Consider the following 27901-nt stretch of genomic DNA (forward strand, 5'->3'; position numbering starts at 1 on the left):
GCGAAGAGTTTTCAACAACTTATAAAAAGGTGCTTTATAGGAGTTTTTGACCACTAATGGACTTTTGATGAGCAGGTCCAAGTTTTGTTTGTATCTTGCATGTCTCAAAATGGAGAATAAACATTTAAAAATTTAGGTTTCCAAACGTGTTGTGGAAGAAATCCCAATTTACTCATTTTTGAAACCTCAAGGATACACAATTGCATTTTGATGAGAACTATAATGTGAACTGTGTTTGTTTAGATGAAAATTCCCCCAAAACTGGGCAACCATGTACAAAAGAGCAACAATTCCTACACTGTTCCTACATTTCCAATCCAATGTGTTGTACGCAGTACTGTAATACATATAAAACACATCTGTGCTTTGGTACTTATCAAAGTTGTACTGTGTTTATGTGGATTGTCATACATTTAGAAAATATATCTGAGTGAGTGCACTGAACAGCTCTGGGTTGTATCAGAGTTGTGTCAGTGTCAACCTTGACTGTGATGTTCGTGTGGACCCACCTGCAGTGGAGGGGAGGTGAGTGACTCTGCTCAGACAGGTGAGTGTAAACCAGGTAGAAGCCAGCGAAGCACCTGCCAGCATCAGCACCAGGATCAGCTTCAGCATCCCCCGGATGGAGTCTGCAAACCTAGGAGATGGTGGGGGGGCAAAGCACAATATATTCAAGATACCGATCTGAAAAATAACACCAGGACAAAAAGCAGACAAGATCTCATAAGTGAGTGACAGGCATCCTTCATAAACACAACAAGCAGCTACACGATTTCTCCACGTCTGCTTCCTCTGCGTGTCATACTCTATTACTCGTGACATGCATTGTTTTAGAGAAAAGCTAAGATCATTTCCTTCTCCCACTTCTTTTCTGAGTGCGTCAGTTGTGCTTGTCATTACAAGAGCAGACACTACTTCCAGAGTTGATTCAATTTGTCTCACCCGCTAGTCAGGCAGACTCGAGATGTGCATTGTAATATATTGTGGAAGACGAGCCATCGGGCCATTCCCCAACCCTCTTGAGATCTGCGGTTTCTCTTTGTAGCCCTTTCTAAAAACCCTCACAGTTCATTAACTTCTCTCCTCTCCCCTGGGTATCCACATGTATGCTTGTAAAAAGATTACATGAAGCTACAGATGCCTGTAGCAAAAGACAAACACTAATGACTTTTATTTTTGTTGCTCAAAGACAAGATGCTTGAAAAAAAAGGAGAGCTGACTTGACAATGAACTTTATGTGAGACTTATAAAAAGAAGAGTTAGAAATGGCTGATTAGTTCAGCTAGGTTTTGAAATTCTGTCAGTATGCTGAGGGCCAGGCGATGAGTGAAATTATCCTTTGGACAGATAATGAGAACATCTCTGCTCAGAATGTTCCGGGGTGGCATTTTTTAGATGTCTGCTGGGATTTCAAAAGCTGTCATTCACAACCTCAACACATTACCTCCATGCTCCGGTTACATCCTCCATTTCTACCTTTGGACTCCAGATTACTGTTAAAGAATCCTGAGCAGGCTATGGGCCATAGCATGATGAGTTTTGTCAGTTTCTTATGTTAAACAGATCTAAAACGATTGTAATACCGTTATAAGAATGGGCTGGTAACATTGGAAAAGGCAGTCTAATCAGAGGGCTGAGCGCTTTTCAGCTACACAAGAGAAGTCAGATTTCTCTGCACACAGCTATACCCCTCAAATCTGTATCACCCATCTGCCACTGACTGGCTCTCATCCACAACCCTTCAACCGTCCCTGGTTGCCAGAAATGGAGGAAATCCTTAGCCTGCTACCCAGCCTAACCCTCATTTCTTTGCTGAGAGGATCAAAGCCTGCTCCCCCTGTATCAATTCCAATCTGATACTCTAGGCAGAAAAGCCATAAGTAGCTTATTTCCCACACTCAACCTCCGATGGTCGCTGAGTCCACTGATAAAGAGCCTGGTCACTGATTGGCAAGATAAGTTAGGTGTGACACGGTTTGAATTAAACTATTGCAATTGAGTGGAGTTTAGATGTGGGAAAACCACTGACAACCAATAGCAATACAAATATATCATTAGAAAATACACTATATACTCAAAAGTATGTAGACCCATGAACAAAGTATGTGAATAAAACAAGATTACAGCCGTATGTGACTTTTGATTGATGATTTCAAACCCATGTGCATTCACCAGCTGCCACAACAGTCTTCACTCTTCTGGTTTCAGGCTTTCAAGCAGTTGTTGGCACCTGGCTGCAGAGATTGAACTCCTTTTCAGCCACAAGAGCATTACACTGTTGTTGGGTAATAAGGTCTGGCATCATCTCAAAAAGTGTTGGATGGTAGTTGAGGTAGGGACTATGTGCAGGCCAATCAAACTATTCCACAATGGAGTAAGAAAACCATTTATTTGGTTTCCTTTGCCAAATTGTTGCCACAAAGTTGAAAGAATACTGTCTAAAATATCCTTGCACGCTGTTGCTTTTGTACAATTGTTCTTGACTGGAAGCAAAGGGGCACAAACGTAGAAACACGCCTTCAGATCAAATCATGTGAAAACTACAGCATCCAGATTTACTCACTTAGCAGAAAACCAACAACCTTGTGGTTGACTGCTGCAGAGAGACACAGTAATACAAAGAATTACAAGAAATTCATTGTTGGTTTTGGTCTTTTCATGGCATTCGTTGACAGTACAAAAAAAAACAACAACACTTTGCTGTTAAGGTTTGTGCATCTCCAGTAATGTAATTCAGAGCTCGGTTACACTCAGTGAGTAAAGAGGGTCGTGTCATCTCATGAGGTAATGTCAGAATTAAAAGCCTATCTTTTACACTCCTCTAACAGGATTTATTGAGCATAAAGATAGCATCATTTAAGTCACATAGAATCTGATACCATTTTTCTGCTCCCCCAGTGCCTGTAGGGAATGATGAAATATCATCATGAGTATGACATTATTATTTGGGGCCTGTCTAGGTTTTTAGTGAGAGACCTGCAGTAAATAAACTAAATAGATGTAGACGGTATAATATGATGACCAGTATGCAGTCGCAGATTGTCCCTGTTTGCCGGCGAAACAAATCAGGCAGTAGCTGATACTCATTTGTGTTTTCTCCATCTCATCTCATTAACCTGGAGTATTGTCAGGCTCAGACTTTAGTGATGTGAAGAAGGAATAACCAGGTTCTGTTTTCTGCCACTACCCCCCCCCCCCCCCCACCCCGCCTCTCCCTCTCCCTCTCCCTCCTCTTTGCCCGGGGTTTGTAATGGGAAGATAATGAGAGACGCTTGTTAGTTATTCTACCCAACCTCCTCAGTCGGTGAAAAAAAAAAAAAAAAAAGTGCAGTATGCCACTGTCATCCAATCAGTTTCTGTTTGGGCCACACAATTAAACAGCTGCCAGATTGTTTGTCAAATGTTTCCATGATGGGTGCTGCACCTCGGAGCATCCGCCACTAATTGAACCCGCTGCATCGAGCCATTCAGCTATCCACCGGCAAGACGCAAGCAATGAGATGTTTGCAGGCAGCCAGTGTTTTTTTGGCAAGTGGTAATTCCCCCAAGAAATGTAGTTTTTCTGCAGGAGTATTGCCACTGATAATATGCAACGCAGACACCTGCAGCACAAAAAGCATTTTGAAAGGGGATATCTTGGAGCCCCCTGTGGCAAACTGTGCTCAGCGTCAACGTGGTACTGTGCTGGCTAGATGGAGTGGGACAGCTAGAGGCGTGTAATAAGTCACATCTCGGCATTAACATCTTAGGCCAGAGATATAATTGCTTTTTCTACGCATTCGCAAATTCATGATGGCTGCCTCAAGCATCCTGTGTCCATTTGGAGGGTTGATTGTGCACATCCTCAAAAAAGTGAATGTGATGCTTCCGCATGATGCAATACACACATGAATTGTTAGGACAATCACAGGGTCGGGGGTCAGCAGGCACATGAGCGGCGACAACAATGGTGGAAAGTTTTGTAGTCCACAATTACCCGCACCTTTACGATGTGTCATTGCTACTGCAAAATGACAAATATGCTTGAATAAACACAGTAGTAACCTCCTTGAGTGTTACCACGTTTCTTTTTGACATCGTGCTTCGTCTTCTGCATGTTTTTTTTGGCAGATTTTACATTATGTATATTCGGAAGTTCCATGGTAGCTTTGTGTTGCCCCCTCAAGTGGAATCCTCCAGTAATGCGAAAAGTACATAGGAAAGTACATGAACAATTATGTTCACGATGCAGCCGGTTCTCTAAGTGAACAACCAGCCTTAAGAGCTGCTAGTGGAAGAGACATTATAAGATTTCTAGGGAATGTTTCTATTGATGGTATATTGTAGCAGTGGATAAATAAAAGAGAAGGAAAGTGGCAGAATTTAGTTTAAAGGGAAAAGAAAGACAAAATTGAAGTTATTAAAGTATCTATCTGCTGTTCTAAAACCGGTTTCCAGTTAAGCCACCCCAACAGCCTTCAGATAGAGGCTCACATCACAATAGACGTCATCTCGATGCCTGAAGACAATTGATAAGTGTGTCTGCTGCTTGTGGTCCATGTTCCAAGAACAGCAGCCACAAATCGTTCATTTATCATTGATCATTTTTTGAAATAATTATATTGGCTAGTAATGTTAAAAAGTGGCTTTCTGAATACTTTGTGAATCAACTCCCTTAATTACTCCAAGATGACTCACTCATTAAATCTCACTAAGGTAACATTCATAGTGTATATGTTTGGTTTATTGTTTTCTTCCAATTTATGTTGGCAGATAAGAGCAAAGCCATTAAAATCCCAGCTACAGAGCTAATGTGAGTCCTGGCCCTGTTGTTAACAAATTTCTTCTCTAAGAGTGGCTGAGAAAGTTAACATAATCTTTACCAACTATAGGAAATCACCCTAGACTGTACAGCTTCATGAATAAGAGCCAAATGTTGACTCCTGACAGCCAACAGCTCATCAAGCTTATAAAGCCCACACTGTTAGCGTTTGAATCCCCTTTAATGACACATTAAAGCTCTATCCAATAAATGTCACCTCTGTGTACTTTGGCAAATGCACTGGATGCAATAAATGACTGTTTCTACCATTCTTGTCGAATGGACAGCGGGCCTGGTTATTTTCAGGGCAAAAGAACCCCAGAGATGTCCACGCAAACCACATTGGCACATAACAATAATTGCAAATAGAGCAAATGATGTGCAACCAGTCGGCAAAACTGAATTTTATTTAACTATCAACTGTTGCAACAAAGAGAGACTAATCAATCCCTCCAGTGACTCAGAGTCTACGTAATCAACACCAATAATTCAACAGCTCTGTTTACATACACTTTCATCTCGTGCTGCAAACAGCTTCATTGATTAACAGTGGGAGTTATGGGCTCATTTCCCTGATTACAACCTTAAGAAAACACTGGGCCTGCCTGGAAGTGCTGATTGGGCCTCCGCCTGCGATAAACATATATCCGTCAGAGCTGGGAATGAATCCCTTGCTTTTGCAGACTCCACACTTTGTCTTCACGGTGTGGCTCCCTATCCATCAATGGAGGTGAAGTGACGGTTGCATTAGCATTCCCCTCACTCTATCATGGTGTCGCTGCATTGAGATCATATATTAAAAGAAAGTAGATGAGATAAGGGGAGCAAGGGGAGAGACTTCCTCCTTTACCTCAAGTCAACCCTCCATCGTTATTTAAATAAGATTTATTAGTTCTTAATAATGACATAAACAATACGGCTGGCCGAGCGTCAGGGGGATAGACTGAAGTGCAGATTGTTTGACTACCAAGTGACCAGAGCTGTTTCACCAAGAGGAAAATTCAAAGCTATTAGTTTCTAATCTTGTTTGTCAGGTTCCAGAGGCCCAGCCAAGGCTATTGAACACAACACAAATTGATGCACTTTACAGGTTAAAGGACATTTTCTGTGTTATGTAATGCTAGAATTGTATTTCTTCTGCAACAGATTGTCAACACAGTGTCAACCAAGTTCCTGCTAGTATTCAAGTTGCAAATATCAGCAATTTTGTCAAAAAGGTCAGATTCATTGAGTTGTATACGTTCCATTGAAGTATTCAGATGTCACTCAAGTGGATTTGAGGCTCGTTCAAGAACCTCAACTTGCAGCCATTGTTCTTTTGTTATTAATATGGCAGAACCTCAAGTTTTTCATGATCATTGATTACAAAGTAGCATTGTGATACAAGGAAACATTGCATTAGAACTAAGTGAAAGTGTCAGCAGTCAAATTGTTATTCTAAGCGAAGAGCAGCTTTCTCAACGTCAAATCATAGGTAGACTAAAGGTTTCTAAGGGGGCAGTGCACTGTAATATAAAACCTCTTAACAGAAACTGGATCAGTAGTATCCAAAGCACAATCAGGGCAGGAAAGTTATCACACCATCAGAAGATCAATACATCAAGCTTCGTTTCTGGAGAGATAGAAAAGCAACTTTATCACAGATACAACATTTTCTGAATAAAGAATGCAAGACTCTAATCAGCAAAAGTACTTTCAAAAGAAGGCTGTGCTGTAATGGACTCAGAAAATAAGTAGGAGTTTCTGAACCATTTCTCAAGAGGGGAAACAAGGCCAAACGCTTGGGGTAGGCTGAGAAATACCAGCATTTCACAGTGGATGACTGGGAGAAAAAAATCCTATTTAGTGATGAATCCTAGTTTGAGATTTATAGCAGTAACAGAAGGGTGTATGTAAGAAGATGAACAGCAGAGAGAATGATCCTGCAGTGTATCAAACTGACAGTGAAACATGGCGGTGGGAATATTCAAGTCTGGGGCTGTTGAGTTGGACACCTGCACTGAATAGACTCTGAATACACCGTGACCAAGAAGAAGTAACACTCCATTCTTTAGAGATATGTTGTACCCTCCGGTTTGCGTCTTTGTGGAGAAGGATTCATACTGCAACAGGATAATGATCCCGACTTCAAAACTTTGCAAGAACTACTTAAAGACAAAGAAGACCAAGGAGTCCTGATTGTCACGGACTTTCCTCCACAGGCACCTGACCTCAACCCCACTGAACATTTAAGGGGGCACCTGAAGACAGAGAAAGCCGATGATGCTGTGTGACATCACAAGAAGATCTTTGGAACATTGTAAGATCATGAATAAATGGGTTTTGTACAAACCAAACACATATAAGATCATATGAAATTCATGTACATCTTTCAAAGATTCAACTTTTCACTCAAAGCATTTAGGGTTCCATGCTCTGCCCACTTAGAGGCTTCAGTCTAGCCAGGATTCCTACTATCACAATAGTACTTAGTAAACAATGATCTACTGGAAACTTGACTATAGCCATATTAATAACAGGTGAACACTGGCTGCTAATTACTTGAATGAGCCTCGGATAAGTAGATCCAATCCACCAAGTGTCATCTGAATGCATGCTTCAATGGAAGGTATACAGGGGAGTTAAGCTGGTCAATGCCACAAATATGCTTAAATATTTCTCATGACTTCTTGTGTTTTTACATTTTTCCTGAATCCTCAAACTTTGATTATTTCCAGATTTACATGGAAATATTAGAGATTATAGATAGTATAAAAAAGATAAGATAATCCCTATTAGTCCCACGATGGGGAAACTTACAGTTACAGCAGCAAGTGGATAGCAAAAATAGAAACAGCATCAATAATGTACAGAGGAATATTGGTGTCAGAAATGTGATAATATACCTGAATGTGATTTAACTGAAAGAAATAGTATACCTGAAATACTGACATCGCATTAAAAAAGACTTTTGGACCCCTGTGTATGTATAATACATTTAATATAGCTTGCTTTAACAAATAATAGTTCTACCTGCAAAGTATGTTTTTAATGTTCTGGAGCTGAAGTAGTTAAGTGAAATGACATGAACACTTTTCACTGCTTTTCCTAAGCTGACTGAGGTCACTTGTCTGACTATCTTGGAGACAACACTGCTTGGAGGATTACATGTGGAAAATGCCAGATTCAGCTGCAAAGAAGGTCTGCAAATGTAAATGAGGGGTTACAGTAAATGCTTATTTTCTAATTTGATGCCTCACCGGCTCCATCAAGTTTTCACTGAGCTGAGAGGCATTAGTCAGATAATCAGACTGAATTGCCATTTCCTTTTTCAGTTAAACGCTCAGGAAATCAGAGAGCAGGGCAGCTATTCAGCGGACTAGAATTAGGCACGGACAGCACTGCATTCGTATTACCTTTATGTTCTTAAAGTTGACCTTAAAGACACATCAGTGGTCACAGGATGAGACAGTCACATTTAAAAAAGAAAAAAAAAGAAAAAGTAAAGTTAAAGCTTACCTGGCCATTGCCACTCCGAACACACATCCACCGACAGTTGACCAGAAACCAATCCATCCTGCATCCACCTGTGAGTTAGAGATGAGAGAGAAGAGAAGAGAAGAGAAAAGAAGAGAGAAAGTTATTCGGTGTTCAACATGCAGGCTGTGACTGTGAGTACAGAGCTAGACAGAGAGCAGGCAGTAAGCATCTTAGGTCTGCCAATGTCTGTCAGTCACTGTCTGGTAAATTGCAAAGCAGCATTTGCTGAAGGGGGAAAAAAACAGTTATGTGCGTTTGTGTGTTTGTGTGTGTGCAGCCGCAAGACTGCTGTCCTTTCTTATTTACATTGATGTAGGCTAACACTTACTCATGGCCTTAAAGTCAGAAGAAAGGACATTTTGGGCAGGGGACAGCAGCAGAATCAGGTGAGGTGTAGCACGTGTGCACGCGCCTGTACACACACACACAAAACCAATCAGTGTGTGGCACCCAGGCAAAGAACGTCTCCGAGTGCCAAATAAGGTGTTTGGTTCCCATCAATCTCCCAGAGGCAATAACTCACATTCAACCAAATCCAACCAGATGGAAGATGGGACAGAAAGGGAGCAGAATCTAAAGTAGGATGTGGTGCTTTTTGCTTAATCATACTCTGCACTGACCTGTCAAGAAATTCTATAATGAAGAAAAGTGGACTATCAAGATTATTAAATGTAAAACTTATTTTGGCTTAGAAAGTGATGAATGCTCAAATTTCATTATATTTGATCTAAGTGACACTCCTCCTTCTGTGCCACGCTAAAAACTCATTGGAAAGGCACCCATCTCTTATTTGTGTGATCTGGGGCAGCACGGTGAGGCGAACGGCAAACCCACTGGCAAATGACGAATATATGTGCTTCTGCTGTTATAGAGACATCAAAAATATTTGATTCACAATCATTCTAAACACCCACAACCCTGTGCCACCTATAACTGCTGCTTATTATCTACGTAGACAGAGCAGCACCAATCCAAAAGGTTTCTAAGGCATATAATGTCACATTCGTTTGCACACCAATTTTAAGAAGCTAAAAACACAAATTGCGTGCCAAGCCATTTCAATTCTGAGATGCAAATTACTATGTTTCATGTGCGGGTGGAGAGTTAATTGACTGCAGTATTCTTAGTGCCTTGGAACCCTAAAAAGAGGCCAGATTTGAAGCTTAATCATGTCTGCTATATTGCGATTGTGTCAATAAGCTGCTGTTAGGGTAAGGAGAGCCAGGAATCCAGGCTCTTGACACGTTAATGTGTTTGTTTTCCTTAATTCTCTCTCTCCAGCTCTCCTTATAAGCCATTTTTAAGCCAATAATCAAAAGACCTTATCCTTAGCTTTAGTTTGACATGGTATTCCTACACCAATTCACTTCATGTAATCCCAGAAAATCCACCAAACAATCTTAAATAGCAAGGAAGTGTTCAACTGTATCTGAAGGCAGAACATGCATTCTGATGAAGTTATACACTGCTCCAGAACTACACAAGAGATTTTTTAAGGGAATAAAATATATATATAAAAAACAGTAATCAACCTAAAGAAGAAGATCAGTCCTCTACTTCTCTGAATTCTAAATGGCTACTTTCCACTAAGGGAGCAATTACGTATGACTGATGAGCACAGTAAGGCACCAGTTTCCTGAGTCTTACTCATTATGGTGATGCTAAGCTCCATGCTCAATCCTCCTGTGCAGGTCTCGCACATTTCCAGCACACGGAGCTCACACAGCAGGCATTAAGCAACAGGAGTGCATTGCTTTTACAAGGCTGTGTACTATTCCAATTCCAAATGAGATCCAACTCAAGAATACCACACCTTAGCATCAGTCTGTCCACTTAAACTTTCATCATCCTCCTCTGTTTGAAAGGCTCTTGTCCTTGTCTGACCCCGACTTGTACTTCCTACACTGGAGAGCATGCAGTAAAATTGTGTAACTACAAGAAAAACAGACAGATTGCATTTGAGAATACATAATCTCAAACATAAAACTGAAACAAGGCTGGCAATGAAAAACCACTGAGACGTGCTTCTGTCAAAGAAAAAAGACAAACTGCCCAATTCTGCTGTTTTTATATCTTTTCCAAGCAGAAACCATTGGGTCTCGGGGTTGAAGTCAATATGGAAATGAAGCAGTTCTTGTAATGGTTGCTACATGCTTGCTGAGAAGCACTCATACTGGGGAGTGGTGAAGTCTTTCAACGTAATCCAAAAGGGGGAAATCTACCAAGCAGAGTACCCTGTCCTTAGACTTGAAGATGCCACAAACAAAACTAAATCATCTGCAAAAAGTAACGTACCCGCACTCTCTGGTCATCAACTTGTTCAAGAGATTCTTTACAATAAAAATCCCATTCATCCATTTTCTGGCGCTCATCCGGGGCTGGGTCGCAGCAGCCTTCAGGCTCAGCTCACCTCTTGACCACAATGGTCCAGTACAATGCTTTCATTCCTGCTGACGTCACCCCACCCTGCCTGTCAACTCCACACTCCATTTTATCCTCACTTGTGGACAATACCGATACTTGAATTCCTTCACAATTCCCTTCCAACTCAGTGGAACCGTGGCCTCGGACTTGAAGGGGCCAACTCTATTTCTTTACATGAAAATCAAATATAGATTTGTCAAATGGGTATAACTCTTGTGGACTCCATCAGCCACAAAGAAGTCCCTGTTATGTAAGGGTTAGATGACTTGTAGCACCCATATTCTCAGGGGGACAAAGTCAAAGACATTGTTCACTTCCTCAGAGTACAAATAGCTAGAACAAGCCACGGTCAAGATAAATTCCACATAGCTCCTCCTGCATCTTATGTTTGACAATTGACTGTATCTTCCTTTCCAACACAGTGGCATACACTTTCCTAGGGAGGCTGAGCAGTGAGATACCTGCACAACTAGAGCTGAATAGAGACACTTATATAAATCGATTTTTTTCACCCGACCCTGATTACTGCCCAGGGAAGCTGGAGGACCCTGGCTTCAGGGGTGGGAGGTGGAGGATCTCTAGTTTCCCCAATCAGACAAGGTCAATCCTTCACCATGTCTACGTGAAGTGAACAAGCGTTCCCCAAAGGTGTCTGGACCTGTGCCCTATACTGCCCTTGGTTCTCTTTATAGCAGTGTTCACTTGTGGTCAAAATCAAGACAGAAGCAAGTCAGTGGTGTTTAATGGTTGCTGAAAATTAAAAACAAATTAAACATAAAAATGCCAGTCCTGTTCATGCATAAGTGGCATTTATAAAGCCACAAACATAAAAACTGCTTGGAACTGAATGCCCATATACCCTATAAAAGCCTAAAATGTAATGACCCTCATTCAGTTTCAGCATCACCTCAACCCCTGCTAAGTTTCCTGAGCTAGCTTCCATCAGATCACCACACGACCTCCTGCTGTGCCATTTGCCAGCCAGTGCGTGTCTCTGCCCCTCTGTCTGTCACTTACTGAATCAACCCCTGCAAGTTAAACACCCCTGGTACATTTCAGGTAGAAACTCCTCTCAGCATGACACCTGCTTACCAGAGAGCTGGCTTGGTGTTGGAACTTTTTTTTTTTTTTTTTTTAAATCATCTGCAGGTCGTGTTTCTTTTGACATCATGATATAAACCAGGAAGTCTTTCTACCACAGGTGAAATAGGACCCTCTCCTAGGGACTGGGTACAAGTTTTTTTCCCCCAATCCAATCTTCTCTCTCAATCTTGTTTCATCTGATGACAACCGCCCCCGCTGCCTCACAGCTGCCACGATCACCTTTCTATCAGACTGCATGGCTAGCTGAGAAAACGGATGACAGAAACATCTTTCTTTTTCTTCTTAAAAACCCTGAAGAAACATCTGATGGAAAAATGCTGACAAAAATCGAGGGAGGGTAGAAAATATGAAACAGACAAAGGATAAAAAATAAAGGAAAAATGGCTGCCTGAAGCAAATGTAGAACAAAGTTGTTAACTACAAGTACTTCAGAGAACCAACAACTGCATTTGACATCTGCGATACAGGAGGTCATCATTTGGAATGCATGCAGCACCAGACCTGAGTTAGCATGTAGGTGGAGGGCATTACATTGCATCCAGATGTGTTCTGTGAGCACAAATGAAGGGAATGCAACAGTGTAAGTGGTGCACTTAGGTGCAAAATGAGTATACCTGCATTCTGCCCATTTGGAAGCATCTGATCTGCATACTGCTTATTACTTACCCTGCTCTTTCAACCAGGAGTTACACCCCACACACACACACACACACACACACACACACACACACAGTGGCACTGGCGGCAATACAATGTAGCAATTATAAGCAAAAAAAAGAAGTAGCAAGGTAGACACATCTATTTGTTTATACACCTGCTAGCAACCACCCATCTGCACCGAAATGAACACATTATTGGAAAGCATGAGGAAATTAATAGAAAGTATGAAATTGCTCTCTTGCTATCAATGCACTGTACCTTGGCCTTAGGCGCTTGCTGCATATTTTAAATTACCAGAGATACAGTCAGACTCAGTAACATTTTACAGTGATGAGAGAAGGATAATAAAAGACCAAGGAAACAGAGCAAAGGCAAAATTGTTTTCATATTGCAAAAGCATTGGACTTTGGAGGCCGAAGGAGGAAAATAGTCTACATACATCACATCTTGTGCTTGTGTGAAATTCTCATTTCACATCCCGAAACAACTTCTTTCAGAGCTGATTTACTTATTTTTTTAATGTAACAGAATCAACAATGCTTACAGCAAATAGGAAGGCAGGATGAGTTAAAGCCACGATTTGGACCCGTGGATGCATTGTGAACTATGCAAAAAAAAAGTATTTGCTTTTCCTCAGTTCAACCTGACTTTAAGATCAAATATCTCCACATCTGAAGAACAAAGTTAAGTTTCAAACATTTTCAGTTGTATTCTCCTCATCATGTTTAGAAGCATCACTATGCTTTTTCACACATTTTGAAGTTTTGTACCCAGAGGGATATCCTGTAACACACCTTACTTCACTGCCATCTTCTTAACTAGCCTGGATAAAAAGAAATGTGGAAGAGAGAGAGAAAAAAAAATCTAAGAACAAATAAAATCTAACAAAAATTTGGTATGCTACCTGCTACCTCTTGACACAAGTAAAAAGACAGAGTTGTGACGGGAAGTGTCTCATTCTCCTCTCTCCTGTGTGTGATCTCAGTCTGATGATAACCTTGAAAACATCCTGCCTTTGTCTTCTGGCGCGCCGCTGCGTCGAGAGCTCTAAGATACAAACTGTGGAGCTTTGGAGCCATTTTTCTCCTCTAACCCGTGTCACACTGACAGCCCCAGCCAAACTTGTCTTTATCAATTTGTCCACGTCAGATTGAAGATGATGAGCAGACATGAAAATGTTGAACTACTGTTGATTGGCCCCTTCACAAAAGATGGACAGAACTTCTGATTAGGCTCAATAAGTGGAAAAGAGAAAGCGAGGAAAGCGAGAGAAAAGAGTGTAGGTGAATGATAATTTTCTCCTTACTTGATGGTTCTTAGAAATATGACTGTTTTTATCTGATATGGGGCTTTTTTTTTTTTTTTACTTTGAAGTGTATTCACAAGAGGACAAGAGCGAGGTAATAAACTATTGCAGAAAGATTCAGCTTTCTGGAGGAGCCTTGGGGTTAGATTTACCTCACCACTGTTTCAGCTCTGCTTTAAAACACAGTTAATGCTTTCTGTACATCGCTGATAAAGCGATCACCTGTGGAATAACATACTTCATACTTCATTTTCCCTGAAGGTATAAGGAGTTTCTACGAAGTGTTTCAGATATCTGTAAGGATTTTCACTCATCCAGGTCATCGTATATATCCACATTGAGAAACTGGAAATGCTTTGGATGTTCCAAAATGCAACCATGAGACTGAAGAGAAACCTTACCAGCCATTCATCCCATTGTTCATCTGTGAAAACCCATGCAAATTGCTAGAACAGTTGAGGTTTTCAAAATAGGAGGAAATCAAAGCTGGCAAACAGATTGGTGAGCTACTCGTGTTGGTTTATTTTTATGCAGATACAAGATGAGCCTCTATTCATACGCGGTTGCAAATTACCCATAAAAAGGGGTAACCAGGATGAAATATGTTGGGCAGAATAAGTGGTGATCAAGTCTGCATATTTTCACGAAGGCCAGTCAAAGTAGCAGTACTGACTAAGATTTGTGTCTTTTTGATGGATTGGTATTTGAAGTGGCTTCTTAGACAAGCAATTTTAGGCAAAATGTGCACAGAAAAAATACTCACCAGTAGTCATTATATTCAATATTGTGGCTTTGTTTTACTGAAAAGCTTCCTTCCACTGACAAAATTTATGTGACAACAGTTATGTGTGTGTGTGTGTGTGTGTGTGTGTGTGTGTGTGTGTGTGTGTGTGTGTGTGTGTGTGTGTGTTTGCGGCCTACCTGGCTGACTTTGGCTGGGGTAAGGACCATATCGAGAACTCCCGACCAGCCGGCAATCACTCCTGTGGGTACTGCATAGGCAAGCGCTATCATCACGAACCGTAGGTTGCTAAAAGGTAAAAGAAAAAAGACAACAACACATTTTAGTCTCGAGATTGCACTCACAAACTAAGATGTTTCTGTACTGGCTCTTGTCCAAAATATGAATATGGATGAGTTCTCCAACAAGATGTGACTACACAAGATTAGATGCATAATTTGTGCTTGTGTCCTAAATAATGTGCTGGACATAAGATTCTGTACAAAGAGAGTATGTTGTTATTTTGTAATCATCTGATTTATTTATTAAGTACAACCACCTGTGTATGTTCCTTAATTACAGCCTATTAAAATTAAAATAACTTCTGGGTAAGGGCTGAGTTATGCATACGATGTGTTGTCCAACCACATCAGGAGGCAATACTGTTTATTGCTGTTTCTAAACGGCCACACTGGATGGCACAGTCGAATAATGTTAAAATAAAATATGGATATAACAGCGCACGTTTTCAGTCTCTCCTGGAAGGCATTCATAGCGTTGCGTTCAGTTGTAAATGTGAAAAGTGAACCAAGTAGTAGTGCGAAGAGTGAAAAGAGAGCTTGAGACACAAGTTCAAGCACTGAATGTCGATTATCGGTTTTGGACAGTTACAAAAATGGTCAGATGCAGTCCCTGCAACTCAGACGCTGGAAAGGAAGAGGGGGTCTCCGAAGCCGTTCAGCTATTCAACAAGGACCTCTGGTGAAGTATACTGGTACCTTAAAAAGATCTACCGTATACATCTCATTTAGGCTTATCAGTTTTCATGGAGACAAATACATACTATAGTTTGCAAGTTTCTTCCATTTAACATGCAGCAGTTTGCTAAAACTCAAGTATCGAATAGGCAGATCTCTCATGAATTTAATGAGGCATCCTGCTCTCCATCATTCAAGTCAAAAAGGTACAATACTGTCACATCTGCTGTTTAAGTCATTATAACAAAAAAGGCCAATATTTTAATATTTATACATGTGCATCTAAAGACTGCTTGTACACAGTTGAGATTTTAATTTAAATCGAGGGTCATCAAAGGTTTCACAGTTTCTATTCAACAAGAAAATGTCACTATTTACATGAATGCATGAGGCCTCCTCCAAGTACAACCTGCATCCCACCAGCACTGGCAGCACTAGCTCCAGGGCTTTTTTACTAGCCTACAGTCTGCTGTCACTTTACACGTACACACACAGCTCTGGCTCATCTCACTGCTCCTGTCACGGCAACAGATCTATCCTCGTGGAGAGTGTAGTGACAGAGAGATAAGCAGCTACCTGAGCACAGTGGGCAGAGTGCTGGAATAAAGCTGAGAGGTATCAGAGGGCAAAATGCACCTTAAACCAAACAGTGCTATCCTAAACTGTGGATTTAAAAGTCTATTCTAGGCTGTGTTTGGGTACTGATTCATTCATTGGCTAGATTGCCAAATATACTGATCAGCGAAAAGAAATAATGCAACTGGATCAAAAGATTGAAAAGCTGGAACTGGCACTATTATGACTGCTACTGTAACTCTCTCAGTATTTGTATTATATTACTGCTACAACTGGCACTACAACTGGTGCTATAGTCACAATTACAGTTTCTACTGCTGCTGAATTTGCTGTTCAAGGCTGTCCAAAACACACATTTAAAATGAGTGAAATTGTTTAGGTTCTTTTCTATCGGTAGATCTCTGCTTAAAAGCTGTCTTGCAGTTTGACAGCTCTGCTTACAGTAAACAGTCAGAAGTCTGACGTTTGGTATCACATCATAATGTACAATGAAATAACAGAATGAGTTTTTGTTGTCCGTTTTAGATTAATGTTTAAAACATAAGTCTGCTGTCTGTTTTTGACCTTGTAGTAGAATAACGATCGTTGAAAATGTTTATGCATAAGTGTTCAGAATTTTTATGAGATTGCAGCATCCTTCAAATGATTGTGATGTCAATTTTTTTTTAGTAGACAAATGAGCCAATCCTAGTGACAATTGCTGCAGTCTAGTATTCATCCCATGGTCCTTGGGTCATATCTAAGGGAAGGCACTCCTGAAAGTGCGGAGAGACAGCAAATAGGGGTCGACATGATATGAAAAGCATTAAAAGTCTGCATTAAATAACTGATTTTTCCTTTTTACTAAAAGATGTATAATTTAGTCTGTAAAACTTAACCAACACAGAAGGGCTAACTCGTCAGTTCCAGTGTTAGCTGTCTATTTACACCTAAAGGAAAAGGCACATTGCTTTGAGGACAGCAATGTAAAGATCTTGGAAAGGGAGGACAGATGGTTTGAAAGAGGAGTGAAAGAAGCTATCTATGTAGAGATGGAAAAACCATCTCTTAATAGAGAAGGGGCTCTGCGACACACACATCCCCCATCTGCAATGCCGCCCTTTCATCCCTACCCAGGAGAGTAAAAAACGTAGCCTCCAAAAACAACGGCCATTCACAATTGGCTTCATGTGACTCCAACCACTCTGACGACTGTCATTCACTAGTGGCCTCACATGACTCCAACGGCTGTCGAATGGAGCATTACCTGAGCTACACCCTGGAGCACTGACGACCACCTGACACAAGAGGCCTTTTGTGAACCCTTCCACAGAGGTTAAATACCTGGATTTCTCCACCAGGTACTAACACTAGCCCAAACTGGTCAGACACACAAGAACTGATGAAGCCCCTTGGATAAGAGGCGAAACGTCTTCATAGACATATAAGTCCAGTTACTTCCGATTCAATTGCCCAGAGATGTCAAACTTAACAAAATTGTGAAAAATATTTGTCACAATTTCTGAAACCAGACATTTAATTTAAAATGAAATCACAAAGTTAAAGGCAGCAAGTTCTCACGAGTTGAAACAACTTAATGCTTGCCATTTCTGTTAGATAAATGACCAGTGTGTAGGAGTTAGTGGCATCTAGTGGTGAGGTTGCAGAACTGAACGCTATCCTACCTCCCCTTCAAAGTGTGTAGGAGAACCTTATAGCCCCCGCAAAACTCATGAAAGACGTGAACGACCCTCTCTAAAGACAGTGTTTGCTTTGTCCCTTCTGGGCTACTGTAGAAGCACAGCTGTGCAACTTGGCATCCTCCGTGGAAGAGGACCTGCTCACTATGTAGATATAAAGGTCTCATTCTAAGGTAATGAAACACCAATTCGCACCTTTCATTGAATTTGTGTGAATGCACCGCATAAAAAACTTGCTTTGCATTTGGGTTTGAATGCACCATTAATTGGACGCAATGTCAACAAGCGAATATCAGATTGTTTCAGTTTTTCCCGATGAAGACGTCATTACCTGCTCTGTGAATCAGTGAACAGGCTAAGCCTATGTTGCTTGTTTAAGACAATGTTTGCCCTGCCCCCATTTCTGCCAATTTTTTGCGGATTTGTATTTTCTACACAACACAAGCACTTCACTAGATGACACACCCACTTCGATTCGGTTTAGACATGAGTACTGAGGGTCAGGATTAGGGTTAGGGTTAGGGGTCAGGGAAGCATGTTGTGTAGTAAAGTCGGTGTATCATGTAGATCTACGAGACCTACGAGACCCTTGTCAAGTTTTTCATACTTGCTCCACACCCAACCCATTTTCATTGGTAAACTTCAAAGCTGACATCCTTGACATTTCCGTTTCACTTCCAGTCGGCACAACATGCATGAAGAGAGATGAAGAATTGTAAGCCTATATAAAATATGACAGTGTACAAATCACAAATGTCAATCATTTAAGCTGATGAAATGATTAAGACTAAAGAAAGCTCTGTTAGTTATGAATAAATAACTTACTCATTTGCAGAAGGTGAAATCATAAGCAGAGCCATAAACAAAAACGAAAATGTCATCCCTTTCTCACGCTGCGACATCACTCATAAGTCAACTTTCCGCACTCCGTCTACTACAGTTCGCTCGCTCGCTCGATGTATGTTCAGAAGACGTGCTAGGCTACAGATGTTGTGCCTTAGGGTCTTAGACGAATGGTCTGCTTTTATCTACTTATATCATCATATGTTCTATGCCTAGTTATGTATGTACACCCAGTATACACATGCAGAGCTCTCTAGGGTATATGGCACCCCTCCAATCACATTCAACCCAATTACAATCACTTGGAACACCCACGCTAATCACCTTCGCCCAATGAGGTGGCGTGCTGATTTAAATCAGTGCCACCTTCTCAACTCTAACAATGTGATTAGAATCACCGGGTGTCTGACAAATGAGGAAGAGTTGGCAGAGCAGGCAGCAGATTCATAGATTGTTTTGTTTTTCCTGATCTCCTCTTTTTTTCTTTTTTTTTTTTGTTTATGGACATTGTTAAGCTCCTGCATTTATTCCCTCTCCACTTTGTTCATTATAATGCAGGCAGCATCCTGAGCAGTATCGCATGGGGACATCTGGAGAGCACTTTGCGGGCCCTCCCACATCCCTCCTAAGGCTTCAAATGCTCAACACACAGACAGATAAAGTTCACACACATACTTCAAGTCGGTCTTTGAGCTGCAAACTATGGGAAGAACTTGTCCCATGATGCATAACCTGTACAGCAAAAAGCTTTCTTGTTATAAACATATGCACACCCTTCCCCTGTCCGGACACTGGTGCACTTTGCACAATGAATCTCTTTATTCGCAGAATGCTTTGACACTGCAGAAAAAACAAACAAGCCTGTCTCTCTGCTGCAGGCGTGACTTGTCCTATGCAGTATGAAGCTACTTGGCCTTGGAGAGAGTCATAAAAGCCCTGTGTGACAGAGCACCCTTCTCTTGCTTTTCTACCCAGCACCCTTTCATTAACCTTGCCACAATGGCAGGAAATCAATAGTCATGCACCTCCCTCCCCCCCATATGGGTTCTTATTTAGATAACCAAATGTAAAAGCAGACACTAGCGATTGGGGTAAGGCAAGGGACATTTTTTCCCCTCCTTCTCTTCCTGCTGGTGATGAAATATTTCCGAAGAAAGTCTCAAAGCTGGCAGCGTCATCAGCTAAGTGCCATTTGTCCTTGGCAGACCCAGCTGGAGATCAATGCGTCAGGCTGACAGCTTTCAGAGCTAAAGAGAGTATGACTGGGGAGGAGGGGGGAATCATCAATACTCCAGCTTTGGGGCTGTTTAGTACTCCCTCACACTGTGATTAAAACACAATGATAACTTTACACCTCGTGCAGAGACGTTCAGGCTTTCTAATTAGACTGCTGCTGTGGAAGCAGATGTGAACAGCTGGGAGCGCTCATCAAGCTGAAGATCATTAACCAGTGCTCAGGCCCTGACATACTAATGGATGAACTGACACATCAATGGATAGTTATAAGGCTGACTAACTGACTAGCTGGCTGCCACCTGCTGTCATTGCGGACGCCACAAACCGTTTTGTCAGCTTTGCTGGAGGTGCATCGATCAACCCCCCCCCCCCCCCCCCAGATTGTCATCGGGCTCAATAGTAGTGACCTTATTAAGTGGATAGGGCATCATCCAGGCATGACCGATACACGTTAAATACAGTTTCTTCATCACTGTCACTACGAAACTCTGTATTTCTGTTAAATTTAAGTTATGGCAGGCTTTCAATTCAGTCTTTAGTTACATAAAAGCGATCCCAGTGCGTTTCTCATGGTGTGCTATTTTAGATTTAGTAAAAAGACAGCACTGGTATTAAATTGGGAATCAATATTGGCAAATCACCAATGTTAAGATTTTGGAAGAGAAAAAGACAGATCAGATCCCTAAAAGTTATCAGTCTGTCTGTGACTGGTGATGAATTTTAAGAACTAGAAAGTAATGTACGGATAAAAAGAAGAGATAAATGCTTGAAGAAAAAAAAGATTTCCAGTCAATTACAGACACTTATTCTCAGCACTTTGATATTGAGCACATGTGCACACAAAAAAGTCAGTTTTCGTGCACTGCGTCCAGTCCCTGCAGGGGAATTCTAAGGCTTGATGCTGCTGGACCGAGATACAACATGCTGCCCAAACAGGTCACTGGAAGGCTGCCTATCGCAAGTGGCACAGAAACCCGTTCAGCTGGATGGCCTAGTTAAGTTGGCCTGTGTGTTTGTGTATGTGTGTGTATAAGTACATCTGTCCAAAACTATGCATTAGGTTGATATCAGCTTGGTCCCTGTCATCTACCGTAGGGAGCTCTTACAGGGGAGTTAAGCCTGTGTTTGTGCTGGTCAGAGGCCTGCGGAAAGCCTGGCGCTGTAGTGAAGCTATTTCTTACTGTAGCCAACAAACCTATAGGCCAACTCCCCGGCTGCGGTCGCCCAGCTTTCTCCTTTCTCCAGTCCTTTAATCCCTGGCCACAGCCATGAGCCTCATTCCTTTACAAGCCAGGCGAAAGGCATAGCACTCGCTCCTCAGGCGATGTTGTTTCTTCGTTGCCCCAAGGATAAATACTGCTTTGGTTTAAAAGTGTGGATGAGATGTTGCAGAGATATAGTTCCTCTTACCTCTTCCTTTATGTATTTCCCAGTGAGGGGGAAAAGACGAAGATGATGGAACATCAATAAAACGCATTCTGCTAATACTTACAGTCAGTACCTTGTCATAACAAACCACCTCTCTCCTTTCTAACCACATGCGTCTGCTGTGTCTTGAGAATATATTGACCTCGATGGTAAAGATGCAGAGGATGATGTTTTTTTCGATAGCAACCAGCGTATTATAGCTTAGTAATTAATCTAGAGGGAAGACCGGGGTTTCTATGATAACAACCTAAGCAGATGGTGAGTGGCAGGCCCCTTCATTAAAATTCTATATCTAATTCAAGATTCTGTCACTTTCCCTTTCTAAGACAGGAAGCACACAATGCATAACCAAGTAAGTAGCTACTGTAGACATGATGGATTTGTAGACACAGTGGTTAGAGCGCATTAAAGGTTGTGTAAAAAAATGTGATGTCATAAAACACAACAGCGTCTGAAATAAACTTTAAATGCAGACTCGCTTGCTTCACTTGTCCACACCTGAGCCGAATCAAGGACAGATCGAGCTGAGCATACTGAATACTGTAGTGAAAGAACGGTTTCAACAGAAGGTGGTATTGGTCTTTCAAATGACTTTGTGTGCTTGTATACTGTATGCGTATAAGTATATGTGTGTGTGTGTGTGTGTGTGTGGTTGCACCTCAGAAGTCTGCAGATGCTGCTCCTGTAACTGAGTCTCTGGCTCGCGGCGGCCACACTTGGAGGCATCGGCGGGCGTGACGGGAAGTAGAGCAGGACTGCCACAAAAAGCACTGCAATTGCAGCCAATTCTGCCGGAGCACAGTGACACAGATAAAAGAAATGTCATTTTCATAGTTGAGGTAGATCGGACCGTTCTGACATTCTGTCACAGAATCGTGCAATTTTTGCATAGTAATAGTTAATATCCAGTCTCTCTCTTGTGAAACCAACACATTTTCCCAGTTGGGTCATAGTGTAGTCATGGCCACATGTCCCTTTCTTTACATCAGATAAGGATTGATCAAGCAGCAGCTGCCTGTTACTCCCTGCTAGAGGTGCATTCAGCTGACATTGATCTATCATTTGGCAGGCAGTCGGTGTCTTTGAATGACCCCCAAAACTTCTGGTTGATGAAAGACTTCTGCTTTGTCCCTTAGGTTAAACAAAAGCTGCAGCCCCAATCTATTACAGCATGCTTGTTTCTCTCTTTTAACGTGCTTTTAATTTTCTGAATCAGTTAAGCATAACAGTCCCAGCAATCTATTTTTCAGGGGGGGCGTTTATGAAGATTATAATTTGGTGTTGGTGTGCAAAATTCTTGGATCCCCTTCGCCTGATTGTATTTGTGTCCCTTGACGGGGCTGACATGTTGTTGAAATGATGTGCTATCGATCCTCCATGCCCTCAAGAGTTTCCCGCCCGCTGTAAGTACCTGCATACATAACCAGCTGGATCCTGTCTCTGATCAAGCTGTTGGAAACCGACGCTGCCATCAAGGTTGCTGCCTGGGTGTTGTTGGGGGCTGGGACGACTAGAGGTCCGACCACAAACGAAGCAGCGCCTCCCAGGTAGGAGAAGAGCGAGGCCACGGCGGTGGCGGTGGCCCTCTGGTCGGGAGCAAACCACGTGGTGGAAAGGAAGGGGCCGGCGCTCATTATGGTTGGGCCGGCTAAACCGTTTAGGAACTGACCTCCGTGAATTAACCTGTAGCAGAAAAAGCAGGAAAGCAAATTCTTAAAAATGTCAATAAAAACAAGCAAATCAAACCAAAAACAACTAGAAACACCATATTGTAAGAAAATGGTGGGACAATAGGCATTAACTGTACTGCACTTAATCTTGGGATTAATGCAATGAAATAATTTGCCATAGCATAAGGACTAATTTAAATGTGATGTAAAAGAAATAATTAAATTAGTATATGTGAGTGATGAGGTCAGGCACTTATGGTATCTGAGTTTGTCTGGCTAACTGAAGTCTGACTTCAGCTAGCCAGACAAACTTAGATACCATGAGTACCTGGCATCATCATTTTCAGATGTTGCAAATGCAGTTTTCTCAACTCAGCTACTTTACATTTTTGAAACAAAGTTTAGTCTGTATCAAAAAGGTTAAGTCTGCATTGAGTGCACTTGCAGTGATCTTGAAAACTGAATAGTTAACACTCTGTGTCATTTAGGCTTTTGTACAAAATCTCAGGTATCATTTTCGCACAACATTTGAAATGATACCCAACCCTAACAGGTCACATAAGGTGATTTTGAGTCTTCATTTGTCTTCATAATGACTATCAGGGGGACGCTGGACTTGTGATGGATTTGTAATAATCTGTGTGTCTAATGAGAAGACACAGTACAGCAGGAGGACCAGTCTGCTATCTGAAGCTTCCCACACGTCTGAGAGAAATGAGATCCCTACAGGATGCATAGCACTGTAGCTAGGGCTGAGCAGAACGTGACAGGACAGAATAGAGTACTTTGAGACAGTCACAAGCTAATGACTGAGATGAAAAACGGACAAAAACAATAATCCTAAAATAACCTTAATGTCTTCCAAGTGTGAATGACGACTTGGATCCCACAGTCAGTCAATAAGACTAAAAAATATCATGATAAATGATATAATGATGATGATCTACAGCACCGGCTGGACACACCTTCTTCATTCACTCGAATGAGAAAGCGTGTCCAAACTTTTGACTGGTACAGTACATGCTGAAATGATGATGACAGTGTGACACCAGTAATGTGTAGGATAAATGATATTGACTGTCGCTCTCTCGTCTTCCATCACTGGTGATGAGACGAAGAAGGAAAATAGCAGAGTGGTAAATGCAGCAGTGACTAGGTACCGAGTTCATGTTCAACTGCAGTCTGTACAAAAATGACAGAGTTAAAGATCTGCCTGCACTGATACAAATGACCAGAACAGGGATCTTAATAATGTTTGAATCATGCATACATAGAGATAAATAAATTCTGTGTTCCATGTAAATGTCATATCCAGATTTAATAGAAACAGGATACTGGGTTGTAGACTGCCTGCAATAGAACCCCAATGAAAGCTCTTGCAGTTAATTGAGCAATAACGTGTATGAAACCTACGACTCAGACGGATGTAAAAAAAAAAAAAAAAAAAAAAGACGGAGTGGGATGAATAAAAAAAAGCTGCTGAGTATTTTACAAGGTGCCGGTGTGTGTAGGCTGCCATGTTAACAGGTCTGAGATGTGGGAAGAAGATAGAGAGCGAACAAGTTATTCTCCCATCAATCTGTCACTGACCACAGCACTCTGTATTCTGCCAGGACCCGTCTATCTGTGAGCCCCAGAGGCAATGCACAGCAAAGTTAAAAAGAGTTAGAGGACAGGGAAGTGGAAGCACACACTGAGTAAACATACAGTCTGCGTTATGTAAGTATAACATGAAGATGTTGCCGTTTTTTAAACATTCATTCTTGTTTGGTGCTGATTAAAGTGTCTTGATAGTATGGAAAGATTAGACTCTAATTAATGTGGTCAAAGCGTGTTAAGTGTTTAGACATTTAACTTTTTTTTTTTAAGTAGTAGTATTTGTAGCATCATATTTCATATCGTTCTAAGTATTACATCAGTAGTATTGTACCTTATTTAAATGTACTTATCATAAACAAACAGGGGAACTTTTTAAATGATTCAAGACAATAATGGACATTAAACATGACAGCCACGTTTTACCACAGGTTTCAGTAAGTCTTGAAACAGTCTAATAAATCATGTTATTCCAGAACATTAACCCTAACCCCTAACCCCTAACCCTAACCCTATGTTCTGGAATATTATATATATTGCATATTCATTTTACTAATCTAATAAGAGCTATATTTTATCAAAATTGGTTTGATTAGATTTTGAACTTCATTAAACTCACAAACTTCCACTTTTCTCCCTCCAGACTGCACTCATGTATGTTGATTCAGGATCAACAGGGAGCCTCAGCTGTCAATTTCACAATCCGAACGCAAACATACTGAATATTTTTGAATACCATGAACTCAGAATTAGCCCGAGATCCCCATCTCACCCCCCCTCCTCCTCCCCCTGCCCCTTTCCCCTCTCTCTCTCCTCTTCCTTCTCCTTTTCCTCCCTGCTGAGCTATCTCGCAACCGCTCTGAATGAATGGTGTCTTTACTGAGCTCACAGACAATCAATCAGCCGTGCGCTGTCTCAGGCGGCTGGCTGTCTCAGTCAGACAGTTCTGGAGGGAGGGGTGGGGGGTGCGGTGAGGGGGTCTGGTGGCATCAGGGGATATTTCAGAGTACATCTGTCTTGCACAGCTCAGTCTGAAGGAGCACAAGTGAGACTGGAACTTTGACTGTCTGAGCATCGGATTGTTACTTTCCTCCTCGTAGACAATCGCAGCTTATGTTTTATTCCTCTTCCTGTCAGTTTCCCATCACAGATGTATAACAAATGCGTCATTACCATGTGTCTTTATGTGTTCATTTTCAGCTGGATAAATACACTGAATTGAGGCTCAGCAAACCTCTGGTTGATCCAACACAGTGTATTCTAAATGGATTTACAGAGTTTTCACACATCCTGAAAAGTTAAAATTCTCTAGAGTTCTAAACAATGGAAAATGTTCAAAAAAATAATGATACGGTTGTTATATGAGCTTATGAAGGCGTTCTCCAGTCCTTTGCAGTGTCCCTGCAACTACTGGCAGCTGAAGTCCCACATCTGGTCACGACTGTGTCATATATCAGATGAGATCAACATTTGCAGGAATCTACCAAAACATGTTCCTGCAGTGGTTTAAACACAAAGTGTATCACTATTTAAGCTGATCTGAACACACACACACACACACACACACACACACACACACACACACACACACACACACACACACACACACACACACACACACACACACACACACACACACAGCTGAAGTAAAATCTTGCGTAAAAATGACCAAATTATAATGAAACAAAGGGGGTATATATCTGAATAAATTAACAAGATCAAGAATGTTATCAAGCATTCACAGCCAGCCATCAGCTTTTCATAGTTTGTGTCACAGACGAAGTTCAGTAGGTAGCTAAAAAGTATTGAACCCAGCTTCACTGTCTTTATGGATGGATGGGACTCAGAAAATTGGCTTTAATGTGACAGGTGATGAGGATGGATGGTGATTAACATGAGAATGAGTGGTGGAGGCAGCCGTGCTGTGACAGGGAAAAAAAGGGGGGCAGCTTTTTCCTCAATAGGAGATGATTGAGTTAATCAGTATTGATGAACCCCGTCAGGCTGTATCTGATCGAGAAGGAGACAAAAAATGAAAATCATCCCGCTTGCTTCTGGTCTGCCAGACCTGACAGATCAGATTCTGCCATTAAAACAAAGGCCAGTTCTGTCTTGAAAATGGCACCAGAGCGATCATCAAAGTAACAAGACGGCGTGCTGAAGGACCCAAAATGTGTTCTGATGGCCAATCAGACAGAGTCTGAGATCTAACCGATAGACACTTACTAATCACACAGCTGGCCTGTTGTTAGGCGAGGGGAAAGAAATTGAAAGGGCGAAGAGAAATAGTGAATGCATGAAAATAGAAGAGAATGAGAAGGGTAAAAAGTTGAAGTCTTTTGATTTGAGAGCAGGCGTAATCACAGCGAGGTCTAATCAGTGACTGCGGAGGCAACAGAGCTTTTCCTCTCCTTATCTGAACTTCTCAAAACAAAGACGTTCCGACTCAGGTCCTGTTTTCAACGTGACTTCAAGAGCAACACACGGGATCCTGGATGTAAAGGAGAGGAAGTTTCACTGCTCACAAGTTCACCATTGCCTTTGATTTCAGATTAAGGATCTTAAAAACTAACAACAAAGAGGTGGTTTACTTCCTCAAGAGGATATTATAAAAGACTCAATCGCTTATCAAACATGAAACAGCGTGTGGAACAAACACAGATCTGCAGGGGGTTGGTGGGGTTGGTGGAGTTGGTGGGGGGCTTCACTGTTTCTACCTGGATAACCGTCGCCACTCTTCTCCTGTTCATAAAAGCAGGAAACTCAAATGTTGCGTTTGATGGCCCCCACAAGCGCCCTTGAACTCCACACACTCCAAAAATCTGTCTAGACGTGACTATTGTGAGTAATAATCGTAATAATCATACATGCCCTTATTGCTGGAATGAAAAAAAATGTCCTATTTATTCTATAAGAGGCAGCACAGCAGCAAACTGAACAAAAGCTCTCACAGTCTGACACAGCTTGATCTCCTCTCCACTACTGCAAAGCCAAGAGTGACACCTACTGGCGATTCAGTGCACTACATGACTCCATCAGCCTGCCCTTCACTGTCATAATCCATGACATCCACTCAAATGAGGCTTGAAGAGTTGTGACCTGTTACATTTGATATGCAAATTTAGGCTCAACTGTGTCAGAACTAACATTTGCTGTGTGATTCAAGATGCAGTCATCCTTCCTTTCACCACGCTATCTTCTTTTCCACTCTAAATACCGAAATTAAAGAGCGGAAGGTCACGGCTGTGAAGCGCTGTTCCCGTCATCTAATGGGAAACTGGCAAGAAACTCTAACCTCTAGAACTTTGTGGGCTTTTTTTATCTTGAGACACCGATCTGATATCCTAGTTGCAGGGCTGGA

At 41.6% G+C, this 27901-nt stretch overlaps 1 protein-coding gene across 1 annotated transcript in view; it reads right to left on the reverse strand.

Moving 5' to 3' along the window:
* Window positions 1–27901, reverse strand: part of slc49a4 (solute carrier family 49 member 4) — a 51711-nt gene that overhangs the window by 15945 nt on the left and 7865 nt on the right. The window contains exons 3-7 of the mRNA XM_053329181.1: window positions 22686–22957; window positions 21933–22062; window positions 14736–14844; window positions 8300–8367; window positions 510–637 (exon numbers count right to left, since the gene is read on the reverse strand). Coding sequence (XP_053185156.1) covers window positions 510–637; window positions 8300–8367; window positions 14736–14844; window positions 21933–22062; window positions 22686–22957 — 707 coding nt within the window. The remainder of the gene's footprint in view (window positions 1–509; window positions 638–8299; window positions 8368–14735; window positions 14845–21932; window positions 22063–22685; window positions 22958–27901) is intronic.

This window comes from Scomber japonicus, chromosome 11 (genome assembly GCF_027409825.1).
Source record: "Scomber japonicus isolate fScoJap1 chromosome 11, fScoJap1.pri, whole genome shotgun sequence".
Classification (NCBI taxonomy): domain Eukaryota; kingdom Metazoa; phylum Chordata; class Actinopteri; order Scombriformes; family Scombridae; genus Scomber; species Scomber japonicus.